General features: G+C 46.7%; 1 protein-coding gene across 1 annotated transcript in view; it reads right to left on the bottom strand.

Annotated features, from left to right (window-relative positions):
• trdn (triadin) overlaps nucleotides 1-26,167 on the bottom strand; it is a 565,816-nt gene that overhangs the window by 415,395 nt on the left and 124,254 nt on the right. Inside the window, exons 6-7 of the mRNA XM_078542852.1 lie at nucleotides 23,197-23,226; nucleotides 8,025-8,054 (exon numbers count right to left, since the gene is read on the bottom strand). Coding sequence (XP_078398978.1) covers nucleotides 8,025-8,054; nucleotides 23,197-23,226 — 60 coding nt within the window. The remainder of the gene's footprint in view (nucleotides 1-8,024; nucleotides 8,055-23,196; nucleotides 23,227-26,167) is intronic.

Below are 26,167 nucleotides of genomic sequence, written 5' to 3'. Positions count from 1 at the left end.
CAGTGACAGTCCTGGAAACAATGGCTTGATGTTCTGTGGTGGGGTCATGGTCCAGGGAGAGGTAGGAGGAAATGTCTGCGAGTTGACGCTCAGCCTCCGCGAGGTAGAGGTCAAAACTCCCATCACTGACTCACCCTTGCCTCCATGCAAGCTGCCATTCTCCTGCTCCCCTCCTTTTTGCTGTAGAGTTAATCAAGAAAAACCACTGACTTCAGACACAACTGCACAAAGCTAACTGCTGCACACTGCCTTTAACCAAAGGTGAAGCAAGTGTTATGAGATTCTCGTGTGCTGCTGACTTTTTCTTGAAGGTAGACATAATTTCTAAAAAGTTTTACACTAACTAGTATTCACGACAATGAATTTTCCACAGATCAGTGTGTGGCTCAACACACCACAAACGTATCTCAACCTGCCATTAGGAAATTGAGATTTCTCATCCCACTTAATTCAGCCACCCCCTTGCCATGTTTCCTGCTCTTGTGGGCTCCATAAAACTTCCCCCAGTGAGTGGAAGCCAGGCATGATCATGGTCCCAAAAAAACATGGTATGATTCGAGTATGCAACAATTACAAGAATACCATTAACCCAATATTGAGTCGAGTGGTAGCCCTGATCATAACTGTTGAAAATATACTGTCAAGTTTGAGTGGAGAATGAGATTTTGCATGCCTACAATCAGTTAGAGCTAGGTGAACAGTCAAATCAGTAGTTGATCCTTTCCGTCCATAAAGGTCTGTTCCAACGAATAGGTTGGTATATGACATTACTACTGCACCAGCTATTTGGGAGAACGCAACAGAACGAGTTCTATGATGAACATCCACCTAGCACCAATACATCACTAGGCCCAAAAGTCCAAGAGGAAGAAAGTCAATGTCTGAGCCCTAAAGCAGCTTGACAGAAGAGAGGAATTGCAAGTGCAGCTCATGACCAATCTGGAAAATATTCACATATCCAGCTCAATTCCAGAACAATGGAATCAAATAAAGTCAGCTCTACTAGGCTCCTGTGTCCAGATCATTGAGTTCGAGCATTGCCATCACCAGGGCTGGTTAGATGGAAAAGATGCAAAAATACATGATGTCCTAGAACAAAAACAAGCAGCCTTCATTGCCTGGCAGAACAACCCAAGGTCATATGTCAAGAAGGCTTCCAACAGCTCAAGGCTAACGCCCAAAGACGAATCCGTAAGATAAAGGAAACATGATGGGAAGTGAAAGCCCAAGAGATCCAACAATATGCTGACCATCATGACATGCAAAGCTTTTTTGAAGCCACCAGGGCCATCATTAGACCTTCACTCACAGAATGGTGCTTCTCTTCTTAAGGACAAAAAGCTATCTGTCAATGCTGGAAAGAACATTTTCAATAATTCCTCAACCATGAATCCACAATGGCAGCTGATATTCTCCATGCTTTCTCCCCTGGTGTAGAATTCATAGGTAAACCACCATCGATGGGAGACCTGCAAGAAGCAATCATATGGATAAAAAACTACAAAGCCTGTGGCCCTGATGGTATACCAGCTGAGGTCTTCAAAGCTAGTGGACTTTTCCTCACCTCCAGACTCCATGCACTTGTCCTATGGATTTGAGAGGAAAAAGAACTCCCCTTAACTTCAGGAATGTGACAATTGTAGCTATTTTCAAGAAGGGAGATAAATCATGCTATGAAAGCTGTTGAGGTACTTTCCTCTTATCCATAACAGGGAAAGTCCTGACACTCATCCTCCTGAATTGCCTACTTCCTGTGGATGAGGAAATCCTCCCAGAGACTCAGTGTGGCTTTAGACCTTCCCGAAGAACCGCTGACATGGTCTTTGTTGCCAGCCAAATCCGAGAGAAATGTCAAGAACAACACGAGGAATGCTTCATTGCAATCATTGACCTGACCAAAGCAACTGACTCAGCAAATTGCGACACATTGTGGATTCTGCTCCAAAGATTTGAATGTCAAGAAACTTCATCACAATCCTGCAATCGCTTCATGACGATGGCTTAAATCTTCCTGTCTCTGTCAGAGATGGATCATAGGTCAGGAGATGGTGTCAGGTACCCAGGGAAGTACTGTCACAAGGACAGGCATAGGAATTGCCTGGAAAGTTTAAATTTCCTACAGGCTGATTCCCTGCTGCCTGGGACCCTCCATGAAAGTCAAAGGGTCAGGGTGGAGATTTGGGCTATAAATAAAGGACTTACCTGGGTACCTACCCAGGAAATATAAGACAGTTTAATACTTGGTCTCCACAACCGACTACCACCATGCACCTCCCCCACCCCGCAATCACACAACCCAGGCCACCCAACACCCCCCATCTACACCCCGAACCACCCCGACCCAATCCAACTACCCCTTGACCTGACCAACCCCCTGAACAGACAACTGGTCCCCAAGATGACCTGACAACCCCCAACCACCCAACTGCCCAATTATCCCCCAACCACCCAACTATCCCCAACCCGACTGCCCACTGAGCTACCTCACCTACTTATTCATCTACTCACCCATTCACCCATCCACACTCATTCATTAAAAGGCTGGATCATCTACAAACTTACCTGAATGGAGCCACTAGTGTCATAAAAAAGGGTTGTGTCCTCTCCTTCCACCATCCCTACCCTGCTCCTTGGACATGGGTGGGAGATGTTGCGCTGCCCATTTCTGTGCCAGCCGGGGTCAGAAGAGTCGGGTTGAGAAAATCTGCGTGGGCAGCAGCAGTGCACCCAGCATTGCACAGACTGGAAAATCTAGGCCAATATGACCGCAACTGTCTTGAGTGGGAGATCTGATATACGCCTTCAAAATCCAGATGGAATCAAGCAAGGCTGTGTGATTGCCTCCCAATTCTATTTACAATCTAACTGACAATGTTATTCACCTCAAAGGTGACTGGCTTCTGGACAACAATTTCTTTGTTTCTGTCAGGTATGATTTCACTCAAATTCCCTTTGACTTCAGTTTTGCTGTGGCTCCTTAGTGCCATACTCTGCTACCTTGATGTCAAGGACAGCTATTCTCACATCTTCTCCAGCATTCAGCTCACATCCATGTATGAATAAAAGCTGTGCTGGGGTCTGGAACAAAGTAGATATGGCAGAATGGAAATTGAGCCCTGGTGAGCAGACAATTGATGAGTAGACACAGAAGATGCTGGAAATACTCAGCAAGTCAGACAGCATCTCTGGAGAGAAGCAGAGTCAATGGGCAGAACTTTCCATTTATGAGACTAAGTACGGTGGCGGCCAGTTTCAGCGGCCACCCGGTTTCAGGGGCCGCCCCACTGGCCGGAATGGCGGGAACTTACGCCCGATTCCAGGCTTGGAAGCTAATTAATTATGCACAGGTGAGTAAAAGGCCAAAACACCCTGGCAGGTCGGGTGTTGATTCATCCGCCTACCATCTTCTGGCAGGGTTGAAGATCCGGGCACCACATTTGAACACCAGTCCAACATATACATCTCACTCTGTCCAGCCCACCTGTCTTCAGGACACAGGCAGAGATGTCTTCCAGCCACAAGAAGGCAGCCGAGAGCCTCAAGAAGAAGGCAGCACTCCACTTCATCCACCAGGCCCTCCAGGCCTTGATCAGAGGAGTGCAGGCACACAAGCCTGTATCTCAGGGATGGCTGCAGGGAGCACAGCAGCCTCATGTCTCTGGTCTTGGAGACTGTTGCAGAGCAGGTCAGCGTGGCTGGCAACCGTGCCTGAAACGCCATTCAGTACATGAAGAGGATGAATGATCTCATCCACTCAGCCAGTGTAATTCACCCTTCAACTCCCTCCAACATCAAATCCTCATCATAACATCATGTACTCAAACGATGACTCTCTTCAGGGATTTCACGCAACCATTAGCGGGGGATACATATCAACACTCATTCTCTCACCAAGACTTTCACATCACCACCATCCCATCTATGATGTCACACACTCCATCCTCTGGCCCTTCTAGGGAGGGCTCACCACACACAGGGGACATGCATCTCACCTGACCTCTGCTCCATCCCTTCTCATCACTTGCCTTTCTTTCTTCGTACAGGCCAAACTGGCACACAAGAGGTGCGAGAGATCACAGAGCAGGGGATGGACAGCCAACATCATTTCCATCACTGAGTTTGAGGAGGCTGCAGCTAAGCTGGCTGGGGAGGACAGGGATCACTCCTGTGGGGAGAGGGAGATCAGCCACTCCCAGCAACCTAGTACAGATCACAGCTCCATCACTTCACCAAATCCTGACAATCACAGTGACTCACATGCAGTCTTATATAGCTCATGGTCATCAACCAAAACTCTATTTTCTATTTTCTAGGCACCAGCTGATTGAGGCCCACAAAGCAGTCAAGCACCAGTCTGAGCCCCCACACCACTTGGAGAGCTGCTGGAGACCAGCCACCCACTCAGTCTGAGTCAGATGAGCCTTTGGAAGCAGCCGCCAACTTAATGCTGGAGATGCAACGACAGGCAAAGATTCAACATTCACCAGACTAGAGCGAACGATGGAGGAGTCTGCCCGCGTTCTATCTGATGTTCTGCACCTGACATGCGAGCGCCACAATGTCACTATGGGAAGGCTGGCAACCACCATGGAGATCTTGGTTCAGGGGGTCTTTCCGGGTCTGTGCTCAGCCCCACACCCAATGGCCACATACCCTGGTGGGCACTATCAAGATGGGGACGAGTCATCTTGACCTCCCTCCAGGTGCAACATCTTCTGCAGGAATCAGGGAGGGGCCCTTGGGCACCCAGAGGGAGGAACCAACGGACACCCCGGCGGCCTCCTCTCAGGACACCCCAAGGGTGTGCAGCCGCACACAGCCCCCTCTTCCTGCGACCCCATCCAGTCCAGCTGCTCATGCCACTGAGGGCGCTTCTTCCCCTGAGCAAGAGACCCTTATCAGATTGGGGCCCTCCAGGCCACGGGCCACCAGAAGACGTCCGCCAACGTCCTCAAAGACATTAGGACATAGCAGTCAGCAGGCTGCCTCCACCTCTGCTGTGGATGTTCGGGGCTGCACCTAGGCATAGCAGTCGAGTAAGGAAGGTTAAAAAATTTTGAAGTCATGTTTGGGTCATGGCAGTGCTATACATGTAAAGAAATTTCCCATTTGTGAATACATTTGATGGTTATGCGAATGTTTTGGTTAAAAGAAGGCGTTATGAATTTGTACATTGGAATCCTCTTATTTCAAGGTTTAGCCATCCTCCCACTCAGTGATAGTGTCCCACTGTGAGATTAACATTCATGTGATGTCAACCTCAGTTGAACTAGTCTACGCAACCTAGTGTGATGTCAGGGAGATGTGTTTAAATCTTTGTGTGATGTAAGCATTTCTCACCCTTATTCCTCAAGGAACACCATTGAGTGAGGGCAGTTCATCAGCATTGATATTCTTGCAGCATTTGTGTCTCCTCAGTGGTAATGGCAGAAGAAAAGACATGCACGGGAGGAGGAGATCCCTAGGCACGTCCACATCTCAGCAATGTTTGCATCACTGGATGGCAGCAAAGGCATGAAGGCTTCTCTCGTATCGCTCTTGTTCCTAAGTGGGCTCTCAGTTCCCATAGTGAGCTCACTCACAGGACACCGCGAACCAAAGCAGAGATCATGGCCTCGCGATTCATTAGGCCAGAACACGGAAGTGTGAATGAAGGACTCGTTCTCGCTGCAGATCGTTGGACATCCCCTGAGATGAAAGGGAATGGCATTGAGGGCTAAGAGAGATGTGGCCATAAGCCCTCACAACTTTACTCTTCCTATCAGCAATTAACATATCACAGGCACGTCTCCCATATCTTCCTTCCTTCATGGATGACCATGCAGCAACAAGAAGTTAGAGAGCGACTCCAGAAAGGCCCACCCTTGTTCGCCCTTCCCCCTCAGCCATTCCACAGCCTTCCCTCCCCTTCACCTTTCCCCCTCACAGCCCTTTCATAGCCTTCCTTTCCATTGTCCACCTCGTGTTTGTCATCCCCACCCTCGCCTCACAGCCCACCCCTAGCTGAAGTGCTAATTCTTGAAAGTGGGGTTCTGCCTGACTACCACTGCACAGTGCTGTCCTGTGGATAACGGTCTCAGCCACCGGGAGTAGAAGACTCCTGCACTCCCCAACCCCGGTCACAGTACTGGTCACTGTCTGAAAGTGGAGGCCTGCATGAGTACCCCAGCACAGTGCTGTTCTTCGGGACAACGTAGGCAAAGAGCAGGAGCAGATCAACCCTACAGCTCCAGCAGTGTGACGTTCATCGCAACATGACCGGCGCAGCGCTACGAAGTTACGAGTGAACTGAGGTCCACCTTGTACACGCCACCCCTTTTCAAACAGGTTTGAGGCCAACATAATTTCCCGCTGATGTGACACAAGATTGGAAGGCCTGGCAAGATTCTGGCGAGCAGCCATTTAATGATCATTCATGAGATGTTAATGAATGCAAATGGTGTTCACGCCACCAGTCAGCAGGATAGCCGACTCACCATTAACCCGCCATTGGGAGAATTGAAAACTGTTTTTACGCCGGCAGATTTCCAACTTTTTGCCTGCTGCTGGATTCTCTGCTCCCGCTCACCTGGGTGGAATGGGAAAATTATGCCCAATATTTCAGGTCAATAATGATACTAAGGGTATAAAACATCATTCTGATGAAAGGTCATCAATCTGAAACATTAACTCAGCTTCTCTGCACAGATGCTGCCTGACCTGCTGAGTGTTTCCAGCATTTTCTGTTTTTATTTCAGATTTCCAACATCTAAGTATTTTGAATTAGTGAGTGATGTCCCATGATAGTACTATTGTTAAATCCTTCCAACACTTTAAGAAATTGGCAAGTAATGTTACTGTTGGGGCAGTAATTGGGTGGGTTAGTTTAATCATGTTTTATTGTCGATAGGACACACTTAGGCAATCACAGTTTGTCAGGCATGTTGCAATGTGACAGCTGAACTGATACAATGTGGCCAGGGGAAGCAGCTATCTTTGGTCCACAGGTCTTCAACTGTACACTGACCCAAGTTCACCTTTGAGACTGTCAAGTTGACTGAACCTTTATTCTTTACTCTGTAAACCTTCCACCTTAGGCTAATCAAAACACTTCTGAGATAACATTAATATGCAGATACCGCTCAATTTAATGCTATTCTCTAAAAAGAAAATTGTATTGAGTTTCAACTTGACACCAAATTATAATAATGACATTGAAAATGGCTGCCTGTTATAGAAACTGTCCAAATGTAATTCCTGTCGAAATTAACGCAAATGAAAATTGGGTGGTTTCGATAGCATGCAGCCAATCCCCAATGTCAGTTTTACACCTAGGTGGTGAGTTGAAAATGTACCTTATAGTCTTGCATCAAAGGAACAGTTGAACTTGAAACTCATTAAAAAGATATTACTTGCAGCACCTCTACAAGTAATACAAAATAGCAAATTCAAGTAATGTTTTGTTCAATCTAATGAAATGTAATTGTATCACCTCTTGCAGAGCTCATTGATTCATTAAAATGAAGAGCAGGCAGTGCACAGGCTTGCAGATAAAGATGCAAAGTGCTCTGTTTGCCTGAATGGAGCTAAATCGGTGTCAATTGTGCCACTTATTTATTTAAATTGTTTAATTGAAAATGTTCAATAGTAGATCTTCCATTTAGTAACAGACTTAATCAAATGTGAAATCCTATAACTGTTCAAGTGAAAATTGACATTTTGAAATTGAAAAACACTGCAGATATTAGGTAAACTTTGGAATCATTTTAAACCTGAAAACAGTGTAAACAATAAATTTAGAAAACAAGTAAAAGGATATTGCAATTGAACTCATATTGTAAAAAAATTAGCTGTATTCAGAAAACTGAATATATTCATATGATATTTCAGGCATGAAACATAGATTAAACAACTTAATATAGCAGGTATACAATTTTCAAAATTTTAAACGATGCAACAGCAGTGAATGTCAAATATGTCACTAGCTTTCCTCTTATAAAAGAATGCTCTGGGAGTATGTAGTATTAAGATGAGAAACCACCAACCTTTTATTTTAGATGGAGGATGAGGTTCATCTGAATAAAAAGAAAGACAAGAAAATATTTTTTTTAAATTACATTTCTGGGAGATAACCCAGAGAAAAATCACAATTCTACTAATGAAAAAAAAGAGTTTGGAAATGATCTTCAGGAACAATTGTCAAAATATTAAGTCTCAGCACATGATAAACATTTTTAAATATTTAAATAAATTCCAAAGCTCTCCAGATTCAATTTTCCTGTAAATCTGGTATGATTCTATCCTTTCTCCAGATTCAATAAAACAGAAATTTTGCTTTTTTTTGACAAAATACATGACATTTCTATTTTTCTAAAATTAAGTCAAAAATTAGCAAATTAGTCAAAAACGTTCTTAGGGTATAAATCCGTTCCAAAGCAGTTAAAAATGTTCTCTATTGGGTAACTATTTATCCTCAGAAGCAAAAAAAACTGAAGAAGGAAATCACCACTATTTGAATTACAAGAAATAGATGAGCTGCTAACTAGGTTTGCAGCAGTACAGTCTCCAAAGATTGATACCTGGTTTTGAATAACTCTATTCAGCTGTGGGGTGTTTATCCCCAACAAGATCAAAAGTTTCTTCCACAGATCATAAATATGCAACTTATACAACCTCAATTTTGTCTTGCGTTTAGGGACTAGATGGTGTTCTTTAGGGTTTGACTGATTCCCTAAGAAAGCTAATAAGACTGTAGTCCATAAAACCATTATTATTTATTTACAACTCTATGTACATCTCTAACTCCACATAAGATTGTACTTCTCCTTCCCTCCAAGCTTCTGTTACTTAGTAATGTGATAATGCACCATAGTTACAGCAGCATCAGATGCTTCTGATGTTAACACTACACCTCCTGAGGTTCCCAGCATCACAGATGCCAGTCTTCAGTCAATCCAATTCACTCCACGTGATATCACGAAACAATTGAAGGCATTGGATATTGCAATGGCTATGGGCCCTGACAATATTCCAGCCATAGTACTGAAGACATGTGCTCCAGAACTTGCCGTGCCCCTAGCCTAGCTGTTCCAGTACAGCTACAACATTGGCATCTACCCAGCAAAGTGGAAAAGTACCCAGGTACGTCCTGTACACAAAAAAAAAGGTCAAATCCAACCCGGCCAATTATCACCCCATCAGTCTCCTCTCAATCATCAGCAAAGTGATGAAAGGCGTTCATAGGTGAACAGTGCTACCAAGCAGCAATGACTCAGCAGTGACCTGCTCACTGACGGCCAGTTTGGGTTCCGCTAGGGCCACTCAGCTCATAACCTCATTACAGCCTTGGTCAAAACATGGACAGAAGAGCTGAACTCCAGAGGTGAGGTGACAGTGACTGCCCTTGACATCAAGGTAGCATTTGGCCAAGTGTGGCATCAAGGAGCCCTGACAAAACTGAAGTCATTCAGAATCAGAGGGAAAAATCAGAGGGAAAGCTGGTTGGAGTCATACCTAACACAAAAAAAGATGGCTGTGATTTGTTGGAAGTCAATCATCTCAGTTCCAGGACATCTCTTTAGGAGTTACATCATAACGTCAGAAGTGGGCATGTTCGCTGATGATTACATAATGTTCAGCACCATTTGTGTCTCCTCAGATACTGAAGCAGTCCATGTCCAAATGCAGCAAGACCTGGGCAATATCCAGGCTTGGGCTGACAAGTGGCAAGTAACATTCGTGCCACACAATTGCCAGGCAATGGCCATCTCCAACAAGAGAGAATCTAACCATCACCCCTTGACATTCTATGGCATTACCAGCATGGAATCTCCCACGATCAAAATCCTGGGGATTGCCATTGATCAGAAACTGAACTGGACTAGCCATATAAATACTGTGGCTACAAGACCAGGTAAGAGGCTAGGAATCCTGCGACAAGTAACTCATCCCCTGACTCCCCAAAGTTTGTCCACCATTTACAAGGCACAAGTCAGGAGTGTGATGAAGTGTTCTCCACTTGTTTGGATGAGTGCAGCTCCAACAACACTGAAGAAGCTCGACACCACCCAGCATAAAGCACCCCGCTTGTTTGACACCACATCCACAAACATCCACTCCCTCCAGCACAGTGGCAGCAATGTGTACCATCTACAAGATGCATTGCAGAATTACCAAGGCTTCATAGACAGCAACTTCAAAACACATGACCACTACCATCTAGAAGGACAAGGGCAGCAGACACATGGGAACACCACCGCCTGGAAGTTCCCCTCCAAGCCACACACCATCCTGACTTGGAAATATATTGCCGTTCCTTCACTGTCACTGGGTCAAAACCCTGGCGCTCCCTCCCTAACAGCACTGTGGGTATACATACACCATATGGACTGCAGCGGTTCAAGAAGGCAGCTCTTTGCCACCTTCTCAAGGGCAATTAAGGATGGGCAATAAATGCTGGCCTAGCCAGTGACGCCCACATCCCATGAACGAATTTTTAAAAATTCTGATGGTGAGATCCCATTTTGTAGCAATGAGGTTCTGTAACTAAGAGGGGCTAAGTTAATATCTTTGTTCTTTTTAATCAATTCCTGATTGTCCGAACTCATCTTTCTTCTTCTCCATTCGACTGAGGAAAGCTGGGTGAGCTAGTAACATGCAATGAAACCATATTCCTATGTAAAGTTGTGGAATAATTTGTTAGCAAACTGAGGACTTTTGTCTGACACTCCAATGTCCCGGATACCATGTCAGGAAGATTCTCTTCAGTGATTAAATGAGTGCGTCTGCCATGATGCTGTGCAATCTGTTCACTTCAATCCATCTGGAATAGTAATCAGTGACAATGATAAATACTTTGCCTTTAAACTCAAGTAAATCCATTCCCAAGCTCTCCCATGGCCTCGATGGAGAAGAGGTTTGCTCTGCTGTTGGTTATTCACTGCACATATTAAGCAATTCGAGATTATTTCTTCTATGGAATGACTAATGCCTGGCCACAAGACTGCTGGGCTGTTGCTCAGCATTTCACTATCCCCAAATGACCTTGATTTATTTTTTTGGCAAATTTTGAGTTGAAGTGTTTTAGGGATGACTAGTCTATCATTAAGAATTATGGAATCATCAATGATTGTGAGGTGTTTTCTCTGTTTGAAGTACTGGGGTAGTACTGGGTTATTAGGAGTATAATCTGGCCATCTTCTTTGACAATAGTCTTTTATTTAGATGCATTCATCATCACGCTTTTGTGCTTGATTAATCTCTTGTAGCATCTTCTCAGTGGCTCTTAAGTGTTTGATAATGAATGAAGTATATGCTTCCACTCCCTCAATGAAATACAAATCTTCCATTTTGATTCCTTCCACTGGTGTTCTTGATAGTAAGTATGCTGTCCTATGGCACTTCCCCTGAACATGCTCAGTCACTGTATTATTCGTCTGAGTCTGAAACATTGAATTCTAGGCGGCATTTTTGCAATTCCCTTTTGGGTAAGAAGAGTAACCAAAGGCTTGTGGTCAGTTTCAATTTTAAACCTTAATCCCATCACATAATCAGATAACTTCTCATAGGCCCATGTGGCTGTAAATGCTTCTTTCTCAATGGTTGCATACCTTTCCTCAGTGTCTGTGAGTGATCTTGAGGTGTAATAAACTGGTCTTCTACTAACATAATTTCGAACTTGAAACAAAGCTGCACCCAAACCTATAGACGAAGCATCCGCTGCTACAATTGTTGGCAATTCTGTATCATAGTATGCTAGGATTTCAGGTGAAATTAGAAGACTTTTGATCCTGTCAGAAGCATTTTGCAGGTCCACATTCCAGCATCACTGTTGACCTTATCTCAACAGCTGTCTCAACTGCTCATTAATTTCCACCAAATTTGGAACTTGCCTACTTAGTTGATGATCCCAAGGAATCTTTGCAACTCTGTGATGTTCCTAGGCTGTGGAAACTCTCTAATCACCTTGGTTTTTGGTGGGTCTGCTGTTATTCCTGAAGGTCCCACAATGTACCCTAGCAATTAAATCATTGGCCTTGCAAATTCGCATTTCTTATTCAATGTCAAACCTGCTTCCTGTAGAACTTTGAGGTTTGCTCTCACTCTACGGTCATGTTCTTCTCTCAATGAATTGTGTATGAGTATGTCGTCCATACACCATATTAATCCTTTCATGCCTTCCAAGATCTGAAACATTGTTCTTTGAAATATTTCTGGCACAGAAGCAATTCCAAATGGTAATCTGTTTAAACAATAATGATGGAATGGTGTTATACAAGTGGTTAACAGTCTGGATTCTTTATCCAGAGGCAACTCCCAAAAGCTGCTGTTTGTATCGAATTTAGTGAATAGGGTACTTTTGCTAAAATTTGGCAAGACTTTCATCCACTGATGCATTTGGCTGGATCTCACATTCCACTGATTTGTTCAGTTGAGTCAACTCCACACAGATTCTAATTGAACCATTAGGTTTTGGTATTATGACCATTCCAGAACACCACTTCATCAGCATGGTTACTCAAGAGCTAATCTTCTGCTGTAACATGTACATAATCTCGCTCTTGACTTTGTCTAAGAGTGGGTGAGGCACTTTCCTCAGTGTAAAGAGGCAAATTGGCTTAGGTTAGCTGCTAGGTTACATAATATTTTGTCTTTGACTTTCCTAAACCTGAAAATAATGTTAGGAATTCATTCCTGAATACGTTATTGGACTGCTCATCAGCAATTTCATCAATTTTATGTAACAGCCTCACCTTTTAAGCTTTCCTGCTTAATAATGATAATTCTTGGTTCTGTATGACATGGAGAGGTTCAATGATTTCTTTATCCTTGTATCTTAATCTTGCCAAGGATTAACCTATAACTTTCAGTGTAGTCCCTCCTGGATCTTGCAACCAAATGGATGATGGCTGTCATGTGATATATTTAAGTCATTTTATTTCATCAGGTAAGACTGAAACACCAGCACCTGTGTCTAATTTAAACTCTGTGGGCTGTCCATTCACTTCTTGTTTAATGCTCCAGTAATTATTTTCTGTTTCCCTAGGAAGGTTATTTGTTTTTCTCTGGCTTTCCCACTTGTTCTATTTGGTTTGGCCTTGTTATTTTTCTCTTTCTTCTTGTGGGCTACTTGTGTTTTAGATCGGCAGACAATTTTAGAATTTCCTAACTTTCCACGGTTCTGGCACTCTGTTGCCCCTGCTGGGAATTCTTCCCGCTTGTGCAGGGTTTTCTCACCACACCTACAGCATTTCAAGATGGTGGTTAGCATGCTTTTCCCCAATTTCATGAGTTTCTGCTTTAATGTGGTTTCTCTTTTCTGTCTGACATTTTGAATGGCCTCACTCATTCGTTTCCAAAGGACATCACTTTCCCCATGAGCAACCGTTCTATTTTGCTTTTTGAGCTTGGTCAGTCGTGTATTAGTGAGAGTTAGTCCTCTCGTTTGTCAGAGATCTGTAAGAGTTTCATCTAGGACCACAACTTCTTTACAATTGTGTATTAATGCATCTCTCAGGATCCCGTAGGCACAATATTTTTCTAGCCTGTAAGGTTATTAATGAATGAATCGATGGATTCCCCCAGGTTTTATTTCCACTTATTAAATTTTGCTCATGCAAACCTTTTTGTGCAAACCTAAAGCTGTTCGATATCTGGAAAATCTCTTTCTTTGGGTGCCCCAGTGTTGAGTCTATTGCAAGCCTTCAGCACTTCGGAATGGTTCTGGGAATGCCAGTGTATACACCCTGCTTGTCATAAGCTCTGGATCTGCTGCTGCTTCAGTAATCTGGTTTGTAAATTCTGGCTCACTGTTGTCCGGACTTGGGGCCTATATCTCAGCTTACGTCTGCTGCATCCGCGATGGTGCGAGTTTTTCAAATGAGTCTTCAATCAATTTTCTTTTTATCCTTCTTCCAAGGAACCATAGGTTTGTCAGGTCTGTAATCTTTTCTTAGAGTTTCTCTGGGTCTTTTGCTGTCTGCTGCCACCATGGGCAGGATCTTCTGGTTGGCGAGCGGGGGCGGGCCCGCTCGCTGAAGCGTAAAATGACACGGGATGACGTCGGGTAGAACTCCCAACGTCACCCCGCGTCATTTCCATTTTCAGGTCGGCAGGGGCACAGCCGAGTCAGCTGCATGCCCGCCGACCTGTCAATGGCCTATTGAGGCCATTGCAAAAGTAATTAAGGTCGTTAATGAACGTGCCCATCCAACCTTAAGGTTGGTGGGCAGGCCAGGAGCCCTGACGGGGGTTCAGAAAAAGCAGGATACCTCATCCACAGGTGGGATGAGGTTTCATGAGGGTATTTAAATCTTTAAGAAAGGTTTCAATAAAACTCATGGACATGTCCTAATTCATGTGACAGTGGGCAGAATTTTCCAGCTGACGTGCGGGTGGCGTAGCCCGCACATTAGCGCTTAAAATGTTGCGCGCTGACATCGCACGCGCGTCCTGACGTCAGCGGGCGGCATTGCGATATTTCAGTCGGCGGGCGCGCTCATTAGTGGAACTCTCACCCGTCATTAATTGAAGGCCTCATTAAGGCCCTTAACTTGCCAATTGTCCAGGATTTTAAGGGGCCCGTGCGAACTTCGGGTCGACGGGCTCAACGGGCAGGCAGGTAGGAGATTTTTTAATAAAACTCATGCACTGGCGGGATATGTGGACTCAGAGGGGTTGTTCATGTTTGCCACAAAGTTTTAATTGCAGAAAGTGTTTTAAAGTTGCCTGTTTGGTTGTTAGCAGTTCACATCGATTTCCAAGTGCTTTTTGTGTACTTTGAAACCAGTCTGCAGACAGTAATCTTTCTCGGGCCTGCAGCTTTCCAGAGGCCTCCATTTAGCCTGGGGGTATGGGTTCTGACATCTCCACTGGAGGCAGCTCCTCTGTGGAGGAAGGGAGGGATAGAATAAGGAGGAGGCCAGGAGTGGACAATCAGCCTCCAGGGGAGCCACCTTTGAGAGGCCAGATGCAGGCACAAGGGGCACAGGGCCAAGAGTGCAGGACCAAGGTGCAAGGGGCCACAGAAGACGCCACTATCCTGCTGCCAGGGTATACAGGCAACGAAGCAGCTACCTCAATATGACTGAGGTGCAGTGCCGAAGGAGGCTCCGACTCTCAAGGGAGACAGTCAGCTATATCTGTCAAATGATTGGCCCTGAGATATCTCCTAACTGTGTGGGTGGAAACCCCATGCCAATGGCTGTGAAGCTCACAGTTGCCCTCAACTTCTATGCCTCTGGTTCCTTCTAGGGTTCGGTGGGTGATCTTTGCAGTGTCTCCCAATCAGCTGTCCACACTTGTGTCAAGCAGGTTACAGATGCTCTGTTCAGATGTGTATTGACCTTCATCCACTTACGTTGCAACCAGGCAAGTCAGGCACAGCGAGCCAGAGGCTTTGTGGTGATTGCTGGCTTCCCCCGCGTCCAGGGTGCAATAGACTGCACACATGTGGCCATCAAGGCGCCAGCAGGTGAGCCCGGTGCCTTCGTCAACAGGAAGGGCTTCCACTCCATGAACGTGCAGAAAGTGTGTGATCACAGGATGCAGATTCTGCAAGTTTGTGCAAGGTACCCAGGCAGCTCCCACGACGCCTACATCCTCAGACACTCCCAGGTGCCGGGGCTCTTCAGTGCTCCAGCTCAGCTGGATAGATGGCTGGAAGGTGACAAGGGCTATCCCCTCAGAAGGTGGATCATGACGCCTCTCTGCTGTCCAAGAACAGGAGCTGAGCAGCGGTACAATAGGAGCCACGGCACCACAAGGACTGTGGTGGAGAGAGCCATCGGTCTTTTCAAGATGCGCTTCCGTTGCCTGGACCGCTCAGGGGGTGCACACCAGTACCCCCCAGATCGCGTCTCTGTGATTGTGCAGAGCACAGCATGCTATCACTATCTAGCGCTGGAAAGGGGGGATGCAGTTGACGATGAAGACCTTGACGCCCTGGATGAGGCTGCACCTGATGAATCCAGCAGTGCCTCAGAGGATGAGGAAGCACAGGGCAATGATGAGGGGCAGCACACCGACCCGCTATTACACCAAGGAGGCAGGGACACCCTGGACAATTTAATCCAACGAACCTTAAGCTAGCTCCACACACATGGATCTGCAGGACCAGCCTTGCCTGGCGCTTCCACACGTGGCACTTAGGTGCTACATCTTCCACCTTATCAGCTGCAACTAAGGGCTTAGTACAGAAACATCAATGTCCACTTAAACACTCATGATATGTCTGTGAAAAAGAAAAATGCACCACAAAGGAAACACCCTCAGCCATGGTCAGAAAAGTGGACTTTATTATGCCCAAAAAAAAACACAGACTTCTCCATTGCAATAAGAAGAATTTTGTTCCCTATTCTAAGGCAAAATCACCAGTGACATACCCGTTGAGTGCCTAACTTGCCTCATGCTTACATTTGTGGGTGCTATGTGCCGCCCCATCGGTCGGAGTGGCTTGTGAGACAACCTGCTGACTCTGCTGTCCTGTTGGATGACCTTGGCGGGCATTCTCTGGCCTGTGGAACCTGTGTTGGCCCTGCCTGGGAGGGAGTGGCCAGTTCCAGAACTGGGAGCTCCCCAGTTGTCGCAGCCTCAACGGAAGCAACGCTGACTAGCAGAGGGGTGGGGGAGCTGCTGCCCTCATCTGGAGCACCCTGAGAGGAGCTCGCAGCGATGATAGGCAGCTGCTGCACCGACATGATGTCCCTTTCAACCTCCCTGCTCACCGCAGATGCAGGGGCACCGAGCGCCGATGCTTGGTGCCACATCTCCCACATTGTGAATGACCACTCATGGCCATTACCGCTGTGAGGGCTTGCAGGTCAGAGCGTAACCCAATCAGAAGATTTTCCATCCGATTGAACCCCCTCTCCATGAGAGTCGCCAATCTCTCAGTGGAAGAAGCCTGAAGCTCTGACCTGAGGTTCATGCCTTCACGTGCACTCTGCCTGGACTCCTCCATCGCAGAGACCAATTGAAGCATACCCTCATGCAACCCTGCCAGATGCAAACACGCTTCCTGTCACTTATCCTGCAGCAGCTGCATTGGTGACAACTCCAAAGGCACATCATCAGTGCTGGACTCAGCATGTGCCTCGTCCCCTGCAGTCCTCCGGCTGCTGGCGCCATCAGCACTCTCTGTGCCTACCATCTCTTCCAGCGATTGTGAAGTGCCCTCTCCACTGTGATCCGGGACACTAGCCGACGGTAACTTCCCCACCGAGGTGTCTGTGTGTGCGCTGGTGCCTGGCTGGCTGAAATGATGTGCTGCAAGTTGCGCGTGTTGGGCCTCAGGTGTGGAGGGGGCGCTGCGGTGTCTCTGGGCACAGCCATCTGGTGGTGATGCTGAAATTAACAACAAGGACAGTGCATCAGTTAGCGTACATTCAGTTAAACCTTTCATCCCTTTCCCCCTAGCCTCATAAGTCACTCGCCCTTCAAGACCCTAAGGAGACGAACATTGGTGGGGTGGAAAAGAGTCAAGAGGAGCCCCAACCATTGGACGCGCATACAGACAGGCTGGTCAGATGCCCTCAGGAATGTCACATGGCATGATATGTACCATTGGAATGGGGAGAGTGCAGAGGTACCTGACCTGGATGCATGCTGGCCTGGATAGTTGTGGTGCTGAGGAAACATCACAAACACTTGCAACATTTGCCGTGGATCACAGGAGATTGAGAGGTCACATTATTGACCTTCATACCGTTAGGAGGGGCATGGACCGGGTGGGCAGAAGGCAACATTTCCCCTTGGCGCAGGGATGAGTAACGTGGTGGCATTTATTTAAGTTGAGTGCCATGAGGTTGACAGCTGAGGTGCTGAGGACCTTTTGGACAGAGTAATGTGGGGCGTACTGGCTGAAAGGGTGGTGGAGGTCCCAAAGCCCCTAAAATGCAATAAGTCTTTGGCTGTGCAGCAGCAATGCCATGGCATGTTAGGCCATGATGATAGTGGTCACAAATAGGATAAGGTAACTTTGGAAAGTGGTGGAGACGCGCATCCTCAAGGGGACGAGGGACCTTTGTGTATGACCCACATGTCAGAGTGTCTCAGTCTGTGAATGAGCAGTGTTGCAGCATTAACGATTGCAGCAATCATCAGTGGTTTTGATGGTGGGCAGACAGAGTGGATGGGACTGTGGACCTCAAATACCTGGCCGCTGGACCCCAGCCTCGCCACCCTGGCCTCCTGCCTCCTCCCCGGCTCCATGGCCTGCTCCTGAAATGTTGTGAGGCACTGGAGCAGGGCACGCCCACCTCCAGTCCTCTGCCACTCCCACTGATTGTGTTGACTTTTTGCCTGCAGAACAGAGAAGTGGGTTTATTGGGGCTGATCGCTCATGTACTCTGCACGCGCACGCCGCACCCCAACCACAGTGGCCCATCTGAGGCCTCCAGCGGCTCCTGTCCACACTACTGGTGATCAGTCCCCAGAAGATAGTATGGCTGCTCCCAACCCCCTCCCCCAATAGCCACCTTGGACACATTCGGCGTCCATCACTTTGAAAAGCACACGGGTCTTAGCACCCATTCCAAGGAGGCACAACGAGGTGCGGCACCAAGGCCAGCAGATGGCACTTGGCCACAACACCTTGAGGCACCCCTTGCACCATCTCATCACCATCAATATGACATGTGTTGGAGTTCTGAGTATGTGTCTAGCGGCCTCCCCTGCAGGTTGCCCCCAGACTACTCAAATGCCACAAACACCAACATATGCTGTGGGGAGAACCCATCGTCTCCTCAACCACAAAGGCTGATGTAAGCATGGTCAGTACGTTTGCCCACCCAGTGTGCGCCAAATGCCCAATGCAGTAACGACAGCAAGACGTTGGGTGGGGGGGGGCGGGGGGGGTGGTGGCAGGGGGCTCAAAGGCAAAGGCTACCTTTTGGTTAAAATGGCCAAGGCTGAGCTGACATGGTACTCACCCATCCAAAGCATATCAAATCATTGAATCTTTTGCGGCACTGGGTGCCAGTGCGCCACACATCATCATGGGCATTCACAGCCTCACCAACCTCCTCCCACGCCTGGCTGGTGACATGGGGGGCCCTCCTCCTCCCATCCTCCGGATACAACACATGCCAACGTCTGAAAACCTCTTGGAGGAGGACAGCAAGGCATGCATCGGAGAATCAAGGGGCACAAGTGGCCTCTCCTGCAGCCTGCCCCCCTTCCTCCTGCTCATGCTCCTGTGGAACCACAGCTGCCTCTCTCTCTCCCCGAGTGGCCATGGTGCACTGCCTCAAGCAGGCTGCCTGGCCACTCTTTAAACAGGCTGCTGGCTCCCCATTGGAACTGGTGGTCTGAAGTCGCCCGCCCCCGCGACTATTTTCCCGTTCTCCACGGGAGTCGCTAACCCGCTGGGCGGGCCTTAATTGTCCCGCCTGCGGAAAATGGCAGCGCGGACGGTTTCGGCGGTGGCAATCGGCTGCCCGTCCGCCTCCAAGTCGGTCGGGCCCGCCCGCCCGTCAAACAGAAAATTCTGGCCAGTATCACATGAGGGGACATAGCAGGAAAAATTTTTAAACATGTTTAGTGAAAGTTTTAAATCAGAGATGATCTCCCTGAGGCAGCACTCCCGGCTGAGGGGATTCCCCCCCGCCCGCACAGGGAGTGCATAACACTTCCTGGCGGACATCATGCTGAGCGGGTCTTAATTGGCCCGCACACGTAAAATGGCTGTGCACCCCCGATTGGGGGTGCCGATCGGAGGCGCGCCTGCCCACGCCCGCTCCCGCACTTTCCCCCCCAACGTTGGGAAAATTTTTCCCCATGTTTCATCATTTTTTTTTTTGCAAAAATATACTTTATTCATAAAATATCTTCAAGAACATTCCAAACCATTTCAAAATCACCATCACAAAAGTACAATCAGGTTCAACTTTTACAACATGAATCACGAGGTGCATCAATTACAATCATTTGCAGACATTCATTTTGAGCTGTACAGCCCGGGGGCTCTAAACAGTTCCCAGTCCCTCGGTCCTGGGAGAACCCCCCATTTTAAAGCATTTATTCTCTTACCAAAACTATTGTCTCTGAGAGTCCCACACCTTTGGTCTGCTACTTAATACCCACAGTGTGCAGAAATTGCCTCACTTTGGATGGTCTGAGGAAACTGTCCTGAACCACCCCATTGGAGATGTTCCACTCAGGTGGCATCTGGGGGTTCGTGCAGAGAACGGGATTTGAAAATGTCCTTTGTTGGAGAAGCTTCTCCAATTCTCTCCCCCTCTGGGGCATTGCTGCTCCCGGCTTCCCAGAGCTGGGGTGCGCTGAGCGCCTCACTGCTCCCAGATTCATGTGGCTGGGGTGCGCTGGCCTCTTTGGGTTGTGGGCAAAGTTGGGGTGCGCTGGTCTCCTCATTGTCTCCAATGTTCTGGAGCTCGGGTGTCTCGTCCTCCAACTCCCTAGAGCTTTGCCGCTTCTTCTGTGGGTGCCGCCCTGGCACTTCTTCGTCTGAAGAGCAGCTGCCCTTGTCATCCTTGTCGGATGGGAGACGCCTCTTGCCACTTGTCTGGGAAGTGGCTTGGTCCCTTCTTAGCCCCTTCTTCCTTTTGGCTCTCTTCACCAGCTGCCACTCCCCCAGCTGATTTTCCACTGCTGCCTCCTCCTCCATTGATTCGCTCTCCTGAGGAGTGAGAGGTTCAGGGGGCAGTGCTGTTGACTGGCTCTCTGCTGCCTCAATCTTTTCCTCTACCTTGTCTCTCTCCCTGTCCTCCTTTGTCCCGTTGTTCTTACTGTGGGCCATGGTGGTTGGAGTGTTGCAAGTGTCCTTGGTTGTAGTGACACGAAGCATTTCCTCTGCTTCCCCCTTGTTGGCTTTGACTGCCTGTGCATGAGTGAGGCAGTATTTGGGGCAGGTCCTGTAGAGGTGACCTGCCTTGCCACACAGGTTGCAGCACTTAGTCTGTTTGCATTCCTTTGTCTGGTGCCCTTCCTGTTTGCCGTTCTTGCAGAGGGCAGTGCTGCAGTTGGCCGCCACATGACCAGACTTACCACATGAGTGACAAAGTTTGGGTTGCCCAGCGTAGACAAGGTAGCCACGGCTTCCCCCGATAGCGAAGCTGGAAGGAGGGTGGAAGATGGCTCCCTTACCGTCGGTCTTGAGCGTGACCTTAACCTGGCGTTTGCATGTCCAAATCCCAAAGGCATCTCTAACCTCAGTGCAGCTCCCAACCTTGTCGACGTACCTGGCGAGGAAGGTGAGCACGTCGGCGACAGGGGCGTAGGGGTTGTAGAGATGCACCGTCACCACACAGTCCCGTTGCGACGGCAGAGCAAAGATCGGCTCCACCGTCAGGATCTTGATCTCTGGCAGGTCTCTCTTCTCCTCGAACACCTTCAGGAACTTGACGCAGGCAGCAACATTTCTGAAGGTCACATCGAAATATCCAGTGCTGGGGAAGTCCTGCAGGGAGTAGATCTCCACAGCTTCGAATCCACATGCCTTCAACAGATTCCGCTTGATGAAGAAGGCCCGATCCATGGGTGCTCCTCCTTCGCTGTCCTTCACCGTGACTCGGACGGTGTTAGGTACCCCATGGTATGTGGCTCGACTGGCTATAGCCATCGCTTCACAACCTTGCCCTGGGAGAACTATGATCATGGTCTCTCCCCTGCCAAGTAAGTTCGGACTTGAATATTCAGGGTCCAGATGGTGTTCTTTAGGGTTTGACTGTTTCCCTGAGAAAGCTACTTAAGACTGTAGTTTGTAGTACACACATTTCAGTAACTCTACTTGAGGTTGTACTTCTCCGTCCCTCCAGATCTCTGTTACTTAGCCATGCAACATTGCACCATAGTTACATCAGCATCAGGTGCTTCTAATGTTAGTCCTTTATTGTACAACCTCCAGGCCAGAGTGAGTTACTCTCAGCTATCAGGGAATTGACACCAAGGGTAGAGATCAGACCTCACTGATTCTGCTTTATGGGAATAAAATAAACTCACTGTGGACCAATTTCAGGGACCAATACCCTGCAACTAAATGATAGCCAAGGTACCTGAGCTGATATTGTATCAGACCATTGATCGGGCATCCGTGGAAGCTTCTAAAAGGGTGTTAGTTCCGTTACATATGCAAATGAGCAGTCTAACTCTTATTTTATGCCCCTTAGGAGAAATTGGACATAGCAGAGTGCTTTGGATTCTTCAGCAATCAATGTAACTTGAGAAATGGACTCCTCCTCCTCATTGCCATTACACCCTCAGTTTCAGTATTTACTGCAGATCGCGACGTATAAGTTAACGTTTGAAACATCGAAAAAATCCATCCAAAAACATCGGTTGACTTAAACACCAAATATAAAACATGAACCACAGGTGTGGTGCAGGAGGAACCATTTCTGTTCATTGGTCATCATGTGTGGTTCTGCTCTGTGTGGGCGTGTCTTAAACTGCCATACGCCTTCTTGGCAACAGGGCCAATATCACCTGCTTTATCCCATGCACTGACTTATAACACAAGTGTAGCCCTAAACGTGAATTTATTAACTGAAAAATTGAGGGTGTGGGTCGACATATACATCGAGTATAGGCCATTTTGGTACCGAAAAAATTGGATCATCTATACGCTGGGTCGACTTATACATGATCTACAATACTTTAGGCTTGCTACCAGACAGACAAATGGCTCAATACTCATTTTTTTAAAATATAGAAGAGCTGCCTGTAGAGGCACGATATGCTGGCAGCTCAGTCAGATAATGTTAATGGGGTCCAATTACAGGCAAACCAGTTAGCATGTTTGTTCCTTGCATATTTATTTCAGAACTGACAATGAACCTAATACAGTTACATCCCAAAATGCTCAGAAAATATTAAATATATTGCTCCAGAAGGCTTTTGATGCAAAATCAATCATTTAATAGTGGTATTTAGATGTAGAGATATAAGGGATCATGGAGAAAGAGTATATACCACATTTTGCACAGAAAACATTTGGAAATGGGTTATACTTAAATGTTGTTTCAAACAAAAGTGTATTGATATAGACTTTTAAAAAAAACAAACAAAAGCATGTTGAAATGTTGCAATTTAACTTATTTCTACCCAAATCCAGCAAGGATTAATAGATACAAATCATGAGCCATGGGACACTGATATCAACTGTACCAGCCCAATATGTGGTCAACTGAGGTCAGTTCAGCCCAGACCAGAAGCTGAATTTGCATCAACACGATTAATTATTTCTACACTGAAAATACCAACCTTTTCGTTTAGCTGGGGGGTGAAGAACTCCTATAATGGGTTAAATAAAAGGAAAATAAGTAAGTATCAGTTACATTCCACAATGAAGATTTACAATTAAACATATGCAAATATATACAATTAGGTCAAGTAGAGGTAATTAGAGCGTTCAATTGTTTTAAAGAAAATCATCTTTGTCAGTTGGGTAACTATTTATCCCCGGAAGATCTATAATGTCCTCAGAGGTAAAGGAGGCACAAGAAAACTATGGAGCAAAGGAAATCACTACTGTTTGAATTACAAGAAACAGAGGGCCGGATTCTACATTCCCCTGCCAGTGGGTTTGAAGGTGGTGGATGAGCATAAATCCAGCAGGCAATCTACCTGCTGCCTACCCACTCGCTCCTGTCCCCACCACAATTTTACTAGTGGTGAGAATGGCGTCAGGATGCCTGCCTGCCAATGGACCAATTGAGGCCCTCCACTTAAGTACCTCATCTTGCTGCCACTGGGATTTAACTGGCAGCAAGAAAGATCCATGCCAAGCAGCCAGCCTGCAATGGGGGTTGTCACTCCTTAAGGGGTCGTCTCGGCCCATCATAAGTCCCCTACCAAGATATTACCCCATCTCCAGGTTCCCCTCTCCCCATGCGTCTCAAACCCTGACCCTCACGCCCCTCGCCAGGGCCTGTCAGCTTGGCACCCAGCGAGACCCCCAAACATGAGCAATGAGATACATAGCAACTCTCCTCCTCATTGCCAGAGTGCAGTACTGGCAGTGGCCACTGCACTGGCTGCACTGCCAGCACTGGACAGCTGCTAGCCGCTGATTGACCAGCAGGTTTCTGAGGCAGGACTTTCTGTCTCTGAGGGGCAGAAATCCTGCCTCCAATCTGTTAGTGGCCAATCAGCCATCCAATGGATTCCAGGTAGCCACTCTTCAGCTGGATGGGCTTCCCCCTACCCCCTGACTTTTTAGCTGGGGGAATAGGGCCCCCTAAAATTCAGCACAGAAGAACTGATTAACTAGATTTATAATCTCCAAAGATTGATAACTGGTTTCTAATAAACTCCATTCAGCTGTAGGGTGCTATCCCCGATAGGCTCAAAAAGATTTATTCCACAGATCATAAATATGCAACTTACACAACTTCGAGGCCTGAGTGAGTTTCTCTAAGCTATCAGACAATTGATACCAAGGAGTAGAAATCAGACCTCATTGCTCTTGTTTTGCAGGAATAAAATAAGTTCAATGAGGGCCAATTTCAGGGAACAATGGAACACTGAAGTATGGAATCATTAAAAAAAAATCAAAGCCTATAAACAAATCTACGGGGGAGGGGAGATTTTAACTTTTTGACCTGTTGAGTGATAGGGGGTCCCAGTAGCCTGAAGAAAACCCAGAAATTGGGGTTTCCAGTATACTATGATCATATCGCAAACAGATTCTCTGTTTGGACTAGCCAATTAATGGCCAGCCAGTGTGAAACACATGCTGAAAATCTCAGAGCTGCCGGGGTGGGGGTGGGAAGAGTTGGGATGATGATGTTTCCACGGGCGCAGATGAGCACTGCGAGAAAGCTCTCTGAAGGCAGACAGCTGAAGATCTGAAAATGCTCAAATAAAGCTTTAAAAAGCTGCAAAATATGTCCATGCATCACAATCCAGCACCTGAACATACAGCCGATAAAAATGCAGTCCACAGATATTTATTTTTATTTTATTTCATCACGGAAATTTCATCCCGCCCTTGGATGAGGTTTGATGAAAAATATAAAGGCCACCTGGCCGATTTGCCTGTCTGCCAGCTGTGAGGTTGGATGGGCCATGAAAAATTGGAGACAATTGCGCCCTTAATGTGCTTAATTGCCCTCTTAATTGTCAGCGGGCGCGCTTCCAACTTTTGCGCACACCCACTGAGTGAAATATTGTGCGAGTGCGTGATGATATCGGGATGCTCACCCGACGTCTTTTTGATGATTTTAAGCCTGATCAGGTCGGGCGCGTGCCTGCCCACGGGACGTAAAATTAAGCCCATAGCTATCGTGGTCTTGGCCCCGTTTCCTGACCACTCCTAGGTCTGCCGATCACGTGTGCTTGCAGCGAGCCATTATAAACCCTATTGACTTCAGCAGGAATGTAAAATCCCACTGCCGTAAAATTCTGGCCATAGTCTGGAAAAATCAGAAAAGCAAACGTCGCCTAATCATAGAATGTTTTCACAGTAGTTTCTTAGAAAAGCACGTTCTGGCGTCAACCACAGAGCAGGTTATACTTGACCTGGTATTGTGCAACAAGATAGGATTAATTAATGACCTCACAGTGAAGGTGCCTCTAGGTAGCAGCCATCGTAATATTGAATTTTACATTAAGTTTGAGGGAGCAAAGTGTGGGTCTAAAACTAGTATTTTAAACTTAAATGAGGCCAATTATGAGGGCATGAAAGCAGAGCTAGCTAAAGTAACTGGCAAATTAGGTTAAGGGGTAAGTCAATGGAGATGCAGTGGCAGACATTTAAGGAGATATCTCATGATACACAGAATAGGCATATTCCAACAAAAATTCCAAGGGGAGGACCCACCATCTGTGGTTAACTAAAAATTTAAAGACTGTATCAAACTTAAAGAAAAAGAATACAATTGCGCAAAGGTGGGTAGCAAGTCAGAAGATTGGACAGAATATAAAAAACAGCAAAGAATGTCTAAAAGTCTAATATGGAGTGAAATATTAGAGCTCGAGAGAAAACTAGCTAGAAATATAAAGTCAGATAGTGAGAATTTCTACAGATATTTAAAAAAGAAAAGAGTCAACAAAGTAAGCTTTGGTCCCGTAGAGACTGAGTCTGGGAATTAATAATAGAAAATAAGGAGCTGGCAGATGAATTGAACAGGTATTTTGTATCGGTCTTCACCATAGAGGACGTAAGTAACACTCCAGAAATAGTTGTAAATTAGGAATTGGAAGGAAGGAAGGAGCTCAAGAAAATTACAAT

This window comes from Cetorhinus maximus, chromosome 5 (assembly GCF_964194155.1).
Source record: "Cetorhinus maximus chromosome 5, sCetMax3.hap1.1, whole genome shotgun sequence".
Classification (NCBI taxonomy): domain Eukaryota; kingdom Metazoa; phylum Chordata; class Chondrichthyes; order Lamniformes; family Cetorhinidae; genus Cetorhinus; species Cetorhinus maximus.
This window is presented reverse-complemented; position numbering and strand designations above follow the sequence as displayed.